Genomic DNA, 12,988 nt, shown 5'->3' with positions numbered 1-12,988 from the left:
CTTTGTTAATGTTTTCAGTTTGGCTTCCTGCCCGTCTCATTATGTGTGATTACTCCCAGCTGTGCTCTCCTCCTGTGTCTAATTCCCTCGTTATCCATTTGTGTATTTAAGCCCTGTGATTCCTCTGCCTGTTGTCATGTCGTTATCCCATGTGCTGCATGCGTCTTCTGTGCACCTGGTTGTTGTCATCGTCTCTAGTTTCCAGTTACCTTCCAGTTACAGTTTTCTAGCTTCCCAGTGTTTAGTTCTTAGTTTCCATGTTCAAGTTTTGATTTGGTTTTTTCAAGTTTATTTTATGGAGTGAACTGCTTTCCTTTGATCATCCCGTTGTTCAAGTCCTGCGTTTGGGTCTTCATCTTGCCTGGCACACAGCACTAAATGTGACAAAGAATTGTTTCTCAACAGCCACCTTTCCATTGAGACCACTTCTGATGAGGCTTCAGCAAACATTAAATGGATGAAAAACCTGTAAATGTTAGTTAAACCAACCAGTGCACTTATATAGAAAAAACAAAGTGCCTTAAGATCTAATTAAAAAGTGATTCTTGTGTAGGTTTTCTGCTATGTGTACACACAACACTAGTTCATGCTTTCAGTTAGGTGTCTTTAATATGGTTGAGTGGTTCATCAGCTAGTGTTAAGATGTTTAACAAAGTGGTCATATTACAATGAGTTGACTGAAAATGAGTGGAAAAAAGTAGCCAATAGCAAAAGAAAAAGGCTTTAAAAGACCTTCACAAAGCCTGTAGTAGAACTATTGTTCAAGACCGCTTTAAAACTCATTGCTTCTTATAAACTAAATATAAAGAAATAAGGAGTGGCTCAAGATGTTCTCACAGTACTGTAAGTTATGCTTAACTTCTGTTGTGTCTCCCGCTCATACATAAACAAGTGGAAATGTCAGCTTTTGTCTTTTTATTTTCTTATTTTCTGTCAGACATACTGAAAGAAACTGGCTGTCAGCTTGAAAACAACAAAACCTGCAAACTCAGTGATGTCAGATCCCCGGTAAATGTTTCAGCCACGATTAATGTCAATCTGCAAAGGAAAGACGGCGAAGTGGAGTTCAGATGTGAGGCTCGGCTAAACCTGAGATTAAATCCTCTTCTGACTACAACATCCAGCACCCTTAAGATCACTGTCCTCTGTAAGATCCCATTTCATATTCACTTTTCCCTATTAGAGGAATCTACCATTCGTTTTGTTATGTTGAACATATACTGTTACTCTCTTAAGTGTTTATGTTAAAGGTAGTGAAATGTTCAGACAAACAGGTAAAGATATTCAAAAGTACACCATTTGACTCTTTGCTCCGAACATCAGATTTCTACAATTTTCTTTCTATTGTGTCACTGTCATATCAGTTTATGAAAGATTTCCTTATATAGTCAACTGCTCCAGGCATAGCACATCTTTAAAGTCAAACAATAATCTTGCTAGTGCATATAGATTACAGCATGTAATTAAAAGACTAAATCCATCGTTATCTATAACAATATGAAGGTAAAGATAATGTCATTACAAAACAGAGACACCCTGCTTTAACCTTGTTGCAGATATTTGTGCTATTCACTCTTTCCTTTTACATTTACTATTCTTAACATTGGTGTACGGATGAGTTTGAAAATATGCTATTTCAATTTTTAAACAGCATATTTGTTTATTTTGGATGGTATTGCTTGAATTTGACATTATTCTGTTTACCTTTGTGTCACAACAGATAAGCCCAAAATTAATACCACAAAGCTTCCAAAAGAAATCCCCGTGTTCAGAGGCTACTCTGAGGAGCTTGTTTGTGAAGCAGAAGGTTACCCAACCCCAAAGATCCAGTGGCACTACAACCCAGAGTCCCATGTGAATGTGTCTAAAGGAAAACTCACTGTGTCTGAGCCAGGCATCTACAACTGCACTGCCAGCAATGACGTTGGTTCTGCATCACATGTGGTTGAAGTGATTTTAAAAGGTAACACACTTTTAACACACAGATTTTTCACCTTATGCACCTTTTCTGTACATTTTTACATGTATGTGTTTCTGGATGAACTTAAAGCTAAACAATCAGAGGGTTCCACTGCTGTTAGCCAAGACCATAAAAATATAAGACTGCCCTAGATGTTTTATTAAAAAGTCACGGCTCTTTACATGAGAAGTAAAAATTGAGTGAGCTCCATTTCTAGGTTCTTATCTGTGACTAAAGAACCTAACATTCTTAAATATAACACAGAATGACACAAGGGAGAAGGCTATGAAAATACCACAACGAAATTTACAAAATAAACCCTAGGCAGAATACTAATAGAAATTAAAAGGAGCTGAAATAAATACTAAAGGAATATAAAAATCAAATATAAGCAATAAACTTGGAAAAAAACAGAACTTGAGTTTCAATTCAATTCAGTTCAAATTTATTTATACAGCGCTAAATCACAACAACAGTCGCCTTAAGGCACTTTGTATTGTAAGGTAGACCCTACAATAATACATACAGAGAAAAAAAAACCAATCATATAACCCCATGTGAGCAAGCACTTTGGTCACAGTGGGAAGGAAAAACTCCCTTTTAACAGGAAGAGGCCTCCAGGTGACTCCTCAAAACCCTCAAAGCTCTAGGTCCATTATTGTCATGACAACAATGCTTTTTATTAAATCCGTCAACATGCAGATTGGAGGGACTTGGCACTGTTTCTGATTAGTAGTACTTCCTGATTCACAGCCATCCATCCTCTTAAAGGTCCTGTTTTTTTGAAGTCACATCTTGAAGTCATTCACTGAACATCTGCCTCTATTTTGGCTGTTTCCAAAATAGAGGCAGATCTGACTCTAAAACAGAGGAAACTGCACACTCATATGGCAGTGACTTATCAGTCACAAGAGCTATGTCCTACAAAATTTCCTATTTTATGTAAGCATAATTCGCAAAATATCCCCCTATAAATAAAACTGTATTAAATAAAACTTGAAACTACTAACTGAGATTATAAAATCTACAATGTCGAAGGTATATATGCACCAGCTTCACTTTTAAACCAATGGGGTTATGTCTGTCTTACAGTCATGGTAAAAAGAAATGCTCTCTTTAAATACAGTATAAATACAGTCTATGGATTTTGCAGTATGCACTGGTTCACTGCTGCTGGTGACATTAGGGAATGGGTAATGATTTGTGCATGTGATGTTTCTAACACCATCATAGTAACATAATAACCATAACAATAACCATAATACACTTGTTACACTTTTCCTTCTGTTTCTGTTGCTGAAAACATTACTTTGAATGGACATTTAAGGAATTCTAAGGCATTAAATCTTATTGATATTTTCTTATTTTATTTCCAGTCCCACAATTTCTGGGTGAATATGATCTATAACTTCTCACCTAAAATGCTTTCAAACTTCACTGGTATTACTACTACTACTACTGCACATCTTTACTTATACTTTAGCTTTTAATTTTGTATGTGTATTTGCTGACCTCTTTAAATAGTAGAGTTACATATAGAGTAAAACTTTTACATTTCTATTGTTGCACACTGAAGTGTTTCCTGTTTGACTGTCTTCATTGCAGAGGACTACCTACCTCTCATCGCTGGATTTGTGGCTCTTGCAGTTGTAGCCATCACCATTGTCTTCCTCTTAATCTACTCAGTCTACTACAAGAACACCAAAATGCGCCACTACAACTTTAAAAACCCCAAATTTAGCGAGCACAATGGGAATGTAGCTCACAGCAACGGCGACCTGCAGTTCCCTATGACCAGACTATCAACGCAGTACATCTCTGCGTAGTAAAGAACAGACTGCTGAGCAATCTGAATTGGCTGCAGTTAACAGTGTTTTTAAAGTATGATTACCACTTCGACAAAGATCTACTCATTCAAATATCATGCAACCTTTTACTGCATATCGATTTTCCAATACATTATAATCAAAGGTGTAGTCCTATTTGTCTAAGTAACATAGTGCATCATACAGCTTTTTCACTACAGAAGCAAATTTACATTATTCAACTACAACTGAGCAATAGTAATCAATGCCAGCCTGACCTTAGTAACATAAAACTCATCTCTCTAATCCCCTTCATCAGTTCTTACATGCTGCTTACAGCTCTTTCCTTTCTTAATTTTCCATGCTGTCTGTTTGATAGTTGCCCGCTCTCTCTCAAACTCCTCCCTCATGTAATCTGTGGTGAATTTTGCACCACTTTTCACACATTTAATCTCAGGGTTATGAACATATCTGACTGCTAGTTTCTGAAGCCCTAATTTGGTCTTGGCGTGTAATTATTGAAATGAATGTAATTATTGTAATGTATGTAATTTAGGGCACGGTTAGATCACCCAAAGCTTTCTTTCCCATGAGCACATTTTAGTGAATGCATCATCATGTTAATTTGCTCTGGTGCTCTTCGGTAAACTTTAGCAGAGCCTTTCTGACCTCAAAAGAAGGTTTTGCGATGGCACAGGTCGTTACTAAATCTGGCCCTAGATGTCGAGATGACATTGTTGACCAATTACTTTGTTGTCTTTTAACTAATACTCTTAAAGTGACAGCTATATTTTGAATGATTAAGCTAAGTGGATGTTTTATTTCCTGTCTTGGAGAAACAAAATGTTGGGCATGACTCTGGACTACACCTCTGATTATAATAGTGTTTCATCCTTAAGAGAGTAATGCTAGGTGCAACCACAGTTCCATGAGTCTAATCATTTAAAGAAAAAAATAGCATCAACCATACTTGATTTAAATTTGACAGGGTCTCTCCATGTTCCCCTCTTCTTTCCATGAAAGTTTTGTTCTCACCACTCCACTCACAAAACTGTAATTTCACTGTGAATCCTAAACTTGAGCACTCATCAGCTTCACTCACAAACTAACGATTATCACTGGTCATTAGAGCTATGTGAGCACACTGAATACTGTTTTTGTGTATCACCAATTCAATCTTTATTTACCAAACAACCCACAACATTTCAACAGTTTATTCTTTCAACTCGTAAATGAGGCTCAGTCAAATTTTAATCAAGGGGTTTTTTTGTAACTTTATGATTGCACCTACCATATTTACACAAGTGTGTATCTACTACTGGATTCTTGCCCGTTTTCACTGGATAGAAATATGTGAAAGGGTGATAAGTTTGCTTCTGACTTGAAAGTGGAACCTTTTCTAATTTAATGAGCACAAAGATATTTGATGTTTTTATTTTTTGTTTTTTGTTTTTTTCATTTTTTTTTTCCTTCTTAAGGTTTCAAATCAGTATGCTTCAAGCTGAAATTCAAAATATATATCAATTGCACCGTCTTGTCACCAGGTGCATTTCACAGGGAGATTTGGTACATAATTTTTTTTTTTTTTTTTTTTAAAACATCTCTGCAGAGCTCAGCAGTGCACACACACTGGGCGATCGTGGCTCAAGAGTTGGGAGTTTGCCTTGTAATCGGAAGGTTGCCGGTTCGAGCCCCAGCTTGGACAGTCTCGGTCGTTGTGTCCTTGGGCAAGACACTTCACCCATTGCCTACTGGTGGTGGTCAGAGGGCCCGGTGGCGCCAGTGTCCGGCAGCCTCGCCTCTGTCAGTGCCAGGGTGGCTGTGGCTACAATATAGCTTGCCATCACCAGTGTGTGAATGTGTGTGTGAATGGGTGGATGACTGGTTGTGTAAAGCGCTTTGGGGTCCTTAGGGACTAGTAAAGCGCTATACAAATACAGGCCATTTACACACACAGACGCACATGCAGCAATTTCATTTTTTAACTTCCCTTTATCACAGTCATACATATCATACAAAAATGTCAGTCAAAATGTAGCTGTTAATGTGACTGTGTTATATAATCAAAATGTGCAGAGATGCTCTAACAATGTACCAATCTCCATGTGAAATTTAACAGGTGAGGACCTACAAGCATTACAGTACTTCAGACATTAAGCGTATAGTGTATACCATGTATTGAGCCAACTGTTGTTTCAGTCATAACTTCCTATAAGTCACTCTGCATTCCTTTCTACATATGTAGCCTTTTCTGTGCCTGGCTTTTTTTTATCCCAAAATGTAAAAGGTCTCTCATTATGGGACAAATTGTCCTGTTCCACAGATGAGTGACCACAGGCACTGCTACCCCAGTGTCTATATGAGCTGTATGTAAATGCATATATATATATATTTATTTTTTAAGAAAAAGTAAAGACTATTTAATGTATTATGAAAATGGACTGCATGGCGATATGATGGCATTGCAAATTATTGAAGGGTTAATGGAGTTCAAAGCCTTTTTGTGAAGGGTGAGGAGACCTTTATAACACATTTGTATATACTGTTGTAAATATTTGTGACTGAGGAAAAAATAAGTATTTTCTTATTAAAATGATCACTTTTTAAACATGTTGTTGCTATTTATATGCATGTACAACGAGTATGGCATATTGAAGAAAACTGATGGTTTCAGTTCAGTTTTATTTATATTGCACAAAATCATTACAACAGTCGCTGCAAGGCGCTTTATACCGTAAAGTAAAGACCCTACAATAATACCGCTTTCAAGCAAGCACTTGGCGACAGTGTGGAGAAAAAACTCTCTTTTAATTGGAAGTAACCTCCAGCAGAACCAGGCTCAGGGAGGTGCAGCCATCTGCTGCAACCAGTTGAGGGTGATGGGAGAAGGCTAGGAAATGAAGGTGGAAAGTTCCAACAAAGGAAAACAGTAAATGGGGTTTTAAAACTCTTTACAAATAATTAAGACTGGCTGTTGAAAACTAAAGAAAAAAAAAGAAAACTAAAATCAAAAGAAAATTGATGGCTATAATACCAACATTAGCATGTCTTATTTAAATGATAATAATGTGATGAAATACTAACGTCTTGATGCATTCTCAATCATCCAGGAAAATAAATCTCCAAAAGTTGTTTCTGTTCATCTGGACGTAGCGTTTTGTGGGAGAAACGTTTCGTCACTCATCCAAGTGACTTCTTCGGTCTCAGGTGACTGCAGGTTTCCCCAAATCCAACTTTACTCGTAACCCGGAAGCTCTCCCCACACACACCCTTATGGGAACAGTAGTCTACTGCTAGACGTATAAACAGTACATTTGCATAATGACTTAAGTCATTATGCAAATGTACTGTTTTATAATATTTGGGGAAACCTGCAGTCAGCTGAGACTGAAGAAGTCACTTGGATGAGTGACGAAACGTTTCTCCCACAAAACGTTACGTCCAGATGAACAGAATCAACTTTTGGTGATGAAATACTAAGTTCTGAATCGAAAAGGGAGTCCTGCCCAGTACTAAACAAGGTGTACCTAATGTACTGACCAGTGAGTCTAGTATGACTGTGACTAAAACGATTACATTACTCTATACAATCTACCCAACACGAATCCATCTACTTTTATCTAATCCACTTCAAAGATCTACTTTTTTCCTCTGCATTTATGTTTACTGACTCTCTGCATCAAAGAGCCACTTGTGTCACTTAATGCAACACTTTAAATGAACCTTTTCTTGTCTTTACACTAAATGTTGCTACTTTACATTTTAACTAACTGCATTGTCTTTGTCACTTTAAACTGTGATTTATTAGCACTGCTGCAGTGTTTTCTTAGTCAGGGGTAGTGAGTGCACTCTCTGTGCCCACTGTTGGGGGAGGGACAGTTTCCTCCCCGGTAACTGCTGGGAGCTGGGAGCGGCGTGCTGCTGTCAGCTGTAGCTTAGCTTAGCTTTCTCCTAAAAAAAGTCAACAAGTCGCCGCTGGTTTACTTAGCAGCTGAGCTGAAGCGATATACACTCCAGCTCACTGTAAGAGAAAGGAAAGCCAAGGAAAAGGAGCGACAGCTGTTGGAATAAGAGACTCAGAGAGTTTACTCTAATGGATTATTTAAGCTTTCTTCGTCTTCTTTCAGCCCTTTTGACAGTAGAGCTGTTATCGCTTTCTAACGGGGCAGAAACCAGTAAGTAAGAAACACTTGAGAGCTCATGTTTTCTTTGCTGTTGACATGGCAATAACAGAGGCTAAGGGTTCCATCCCTGCGTGCTTTGGAGTTTGCTTATAGCAAAAAGGGAGTGTTTAAAAAGTTGGGAATGCCTGGAAAGTGTGAATGAAGTTTTTAGTTAAATCCTTTATTTATCCAGGAAAAAGTTTCACTGAGTCTAGTTTCCAAGAGAGGCATGTACAGGAAGCCTATTCCTAAACGATTAAATGGGAGGAAAAAAAATGACAAAAGTGGGAAAATTAGTGACTTTTATTGTTGGGGTTATAAGGATCTTCTGTATGTTTACATTTTCCCCCAACAATCTGTTTGTAGTAGATGCATGGTTAAAAGATATGTCTCAGGTGTGATAACATACTGTAGCAGTACTTTATAATACGTGGAAATAAACTGAGTTGAATGTGACGCATTTAACTGATATGTGTTGTTGGTATAGTCCACCTCAAAGAATGGTGGGCAGCAAGTGCAGACTTCCCTGTGGGAGGGGTGTATCCTTCCTGAGTCTTTTCCTGTTGCCTACACAGGAACAGCTTAAAGAGCTTTCCTTTCATTGCTATTTCACTACAGCACTGGATGTGGAAATCTTGCATTATTATATATAATGGAGGAATGTTGACTTGGACAGAAATAACATTTCTCACTACCACTCATCTTTCTGCATGTGCTAAGCAAGAATGCCCACTTGAAATAACTCCAAACCCAATGGTGACTGAATACAGAAGTAGGGTGCAACATGCAGCTCGACATCCACCATCTCCACAAATGTCTAGAGAATATACTGGGAGGGCGTAGAATCTGATAATATGACTTGGTTTGCTAACACCAATGATGACTGGGTGGTAACGCTAGTTTGCACTGCAATATTTCCAAAACTACAAAAATGCAATAAATCATTGAAATGCACTCTTTACACTTTTACCGCCTTCAAACTTGAATGTCAACTTGTGTTACTGTGCTTTCTTTCTGTTACTGTGATTTCCTCTCCCAACAACTCTGTACTGTAGAAAAAACAGTCAGTGTTTCCATCGATCACGTGGATAACTTTACCTCCATGGAAGAGGGCAAAGAGATCCAGCTGCGGTGTGACATTGTCAACATTGCACCGGAACAAAAACCCACTGTTTTGTGGTACAAAAATCAAGGTGAAGAACTTTTTTTGTAAATGTTATAACGTGCGCCAGGTTTCTTTGTCTGTATTATGCTGGGGAAGTGAGAAATGGGTACAGACGAACGTGAAAATGCAAGAAATAAGGCAAAAAACTGAGTTTATACAATTCCAAGTTTAATTATTATATCCATATTTGTTAGGACCTCTTTAATTCTTCAATACAACCCAAACCTTCTTGGCTTGTAGTTTCTTTAAATAGTCTTGAGAAATAGATCTCCAGGCTTCTTTTTTTTTTTTTTTAACACTTTCTCTTTATTGATTTTCATCTTATTTTACATACAGAACTAAAGAGGGCAAGGGAAACCAACACATTCACATATGTTCACATATTCCAAAATACACAACGGCTTGTTTTACTTACACATATTACATATTACACAGGTGCATGTTCCATTCAAACAAATTTGTAGCGGTCCCTCTGCATCACAGAGGTATCAGTCTCTAGTCTCTTGACGTATAACGATCCCATCGTTCCCAAAGTCTCTCTCCTTTCTCCTTTTGTAGCCGCAGTGAGAGGGTAATCAGTTCCATATGATGAATTGTGTTAATAATGTCTATGACCAGCTTCCGTGTGGGGGGGCTTGTCTGTAACCAACACTTAGTAATTGCCTTTTTGCATGCAACCATAATTATTTTCAGTAAATATGAGTCTCTGTTATTTATATCCTCAGGGATATTCCCAAGGTACATGGTACTAAAGGAGAAGTGTTACTTCCAGCACATCCATCACCATTTGTTTAATCTCCTCCCAAAAGGTCTTCAGTTTAGGGCATCTCCAGGCTTCTTGAAAGACATTCAAAGCTCTTTTTTTAATATTAGTAGCCTTTTGTTCTGTTCTTTGTCAAGATCCCACACTGCTTTGATAATGTTGAGGTTCGGGTTCTGGGGAGGCCTGTTTCATTGTTTGTTTTTCTATCCAGGTATGCTTTTATTGTGTTGGCAGTGTGTTTGGGATCATTGTCATACTGAAAAATGAAGCAGCTGCCAATCAGCCACTTTGCAGATGGTATTGCATGGTGGATGAAAATCTGATGGTACTTTTCTGTGTTCATAATTCCATCAATTTTGACAAGATTCCAAACACCACTGGCTGAAATGCAAACACTTACTGTATGTCTCTCCTGACGTTCTCCGTGCATATAGATGAAAATTTGAACCCAAAATTTCTCATTTTGATTCATCAATCCATAAGACCTGTTGCCACTGATTTTCAGTTCAGTTGCTATAATTTGGCAGCTTTTTTGCATGTTGTCCTCCACTGGTCCAGTGTTTCCTTGCATTTCTTTAAAGACACTCAGCACACCAAAGTCTCAAGATAGTGGTTCCCTGGGAATTACTTGATTGATGCAACAATTCAATTTTATGCCTGTAAAACTGTGTTATCTTTGGCATTTTTATGAAATAAAAATACAACAAAATTTGTGTTTGCAACAGGATGCTTGATTCTTGTAACGTTTTCTGTTATGTATAGACACAACACTGGTTCATTACTTGAGTTAAGTATTAAGACATTTAGCAAGCAAAGAAAAAATTCCTCTGAAAATGGTTAGGTAGGAGTGGACTGAATAAGTGAAGAAAATAGCCAATATCCTAAGAAACCCTTGGAGAGACCCCCAGAAAGTGTGGAGAACTATTGTTCAAGATCATTTTAAAATATTACAAGAAAGTCAGGCAAAATATAAAGAAATAAGGTGTTGCTTGAGACTTTTTCACGGTACTGCAAGTCATGCTTAATTTTTGTTATGTCTCAGACTCATATGCAATCAGGTGGAAATGTCAGCTTTTGTCTTTTTGTTGTCTTATTTTCTGTCAGACATACTGAAAAAAACTGATTGTCAGCTTGAAAACAACAAAACCTGCAAATTCAGTGATGTCAGATCCACGGTAAATGTTTCTGCCACGATTAATGTCAATCTGCAAAGGAACGACAGCAGAGCGGAGTTCAGATGTGAGGCTCTGTTAGAAACGGGATCGAACACCCCTGAAAATACAACATCCAGCACTCTTAAGATCACTGTCCTCTGTAAGATCCCATTTTCATATTTACTTTTCCCAATTAAGAGGAATCTACCATTCCTTTTGTTATGTTGAACATATACTGTTTTTTAAGTGTTTATATTAAATGTCGTGAAATATTCAAATAAAGAAGTAAAGATATTTAAAAGTACACAATTTGAACAAAAAGTTCCACTTTGGGATTCTTTGCTCTGAATACCCAATTTCTAATTTTTTTCATGCTATTCATTCTTATATTCTCAATTGGATTCATCTCAGAGGTGTACAGATGGGTTTGAAAATATGCTATTCAAATTGTAACACATTGTTTGTTTTTTATGGTATTGTTTGAATATTCATTGTCTTGACAGTACTGTATTTACCTCTTTGTCACAACAGATAAGCCCGAAATTAATACCACAAAGCTTCCAAAAGAAATCCCCGTGTTCAGAGGCTACCCTGAGGAGCTTGTTTGTGAAGCAGTTGGTAACCCAACCCCAAAGATCAAGTGGGGCTACAACCCAGAGTCTCATGTGAATGTGTCTAAAGGAAACCTCACTGTGTATGGGCCTGGCATCTACAACTGCACTGCCAGCAATGATGTTGGCTCTGCATCACATGAGGTTAAAGTGATTCTAAAAGGTAATATATTTCTGTACTACATGTTTCTGCAGAAACATAAAGCTTAAATTCTGCAAAAGCATAAATATAAGGCTGTCCTAGACTGTATATAAAAGATGGACATGGCCAATGTGGCATTTCCCATGTAAATGGTACTTATGTATTGCTCTATTTGAGAACTTTTACTACAAGTCACCCAATCACACACACATTCATATGTCTGTCATATTTTGGAGTGTAACAGATCCAAATGGAATATGGATGAAACGACAGATAAACAATAAGCACAATCACACAAAACACAGTACAATTCAACAAAGGACAAATAAAAAGACAACTCTTTAGATGAGAACCACAGAGGGTTCATGAGGGCTATTGAAACAACTAGGTAATAAGAAATAGGTGAAGATAATCAAGGCCAACCAGACAGAAGTAAAAAATAAAAACAAGATACTGAAGACAAACCGTTAATAAAATAAAAAAGGAAGTCACTGACTAACATACAGACAAGACCCTAACATACTATGAACTAATGAACTATGACATACCACAAAATAATATACAAAAAAACTAACACCAAATAATAAGTGCAAATAACTCACAATTTTGGGTTCAAGACCAAGGATCATAACAACAATGAAAGCATCTGGGTTAACACAGGTTCAGTATCTTGTCCATGAATCCTTCAACATGCAGACTAGAGAAGCTAGGGACAATTCTTAAAGCCATGCACTGTTTCTTTTTTAAACCCATGGAATATGACTGTCTTATTCATGGTAAAAAGAAAATACACTCTCTTTAAGTTCTCAGATTTCTTCATCAGAAAGAAGAGTGGGCAAGAATTCCTCCCAAATCACTTGCAAACAATTATTTAACTTATTGCTGCTAAAAGTGGTCGTCCAAGCTACTGAATCATCATAAGTACTTGGTTTTTGTTGAATAAATAATGATGCTGGTGTTCATCTCAGATTTAATTCGTTTTAAGACCTTGTAAAGTCAAGGTGATATGATATGTAAAACCCTACAGCTTTCTTTTTACCATGACTGTATATTTAAGTATAGTTGATGACTATGAGGGTCCCTTCATGCTCCAAAAACAACAGCTTCGGGAGGTGGTAGAGTGGTAAATGTGTAGCTAAAATATCTGCAGGAATTTAAAAAATTTCAATTTGCTGCTATAACTTTGCACTGTCCACGTTTTGATGTGACACAACAAATTTTCCAC

The 12,988-nt window shown here is 37.3% G+C and overlaps 1 protein-coding gene across 7 annotated transcripts in view; it reads left to right on the top strand.

The window, feature by feature from the left end:
• LOC146519855 (vascular cell adhesion protein 1-like) overlaps window positions 1-12,988 on the top strand; it is a 28,085-nt gene that overhangs the window by 11,577 nt on the left and 3,520 nt on the right. For 6 of the 7 annotated variants that reach the window (XM_085156221.1, XM_085156223.1, XM_085156222.1 and 3 more), the window contains 5 exons: window positions 938-1,147; window positions 1,721-1,963; window positions 8,984-9,121; window positions 10,961-11,170; window positions 11,542-11,784. In XM_085156221.1, the coding sequence (XP_085012347.1) occupies window positions 938-1,147; window positions 1,721-1,963; window positions 8,984-9,121; window positions 10,961-11,170; window positions 11,542-11,784 (1,044 nt within the window). Of the gene's footprint in view, window positions 1-937; window positions 1,148-1,720; window positions 1,964-3,565; window positions 7,941-8,983; window positions 9,122-10,960; window positions 11,171-11,541; window positions 11,785-12,988 lie in introns of those variants that run through there. The other variant, XM_085156228.1, reaches the window with a different exon arrangement.

Source organism: Neolamprologus multifasciatus, chromosome 4, assembly GCF_963576455.1.
Source record: "Neolamprologus multifasciatus chromosome 4, fNeoMul1.2, whole genome shotgun sequence".
Lineage (NCBI taxonomy): Eukaryota > Metazoa > Chordata > Actinopteri > Cichliformes > Cichlidae > Neolamprologus > Neolamprologus multifasciatus.
This window is presented reverse-complemented; position numbering and strand designations above follow the sequence as displayed.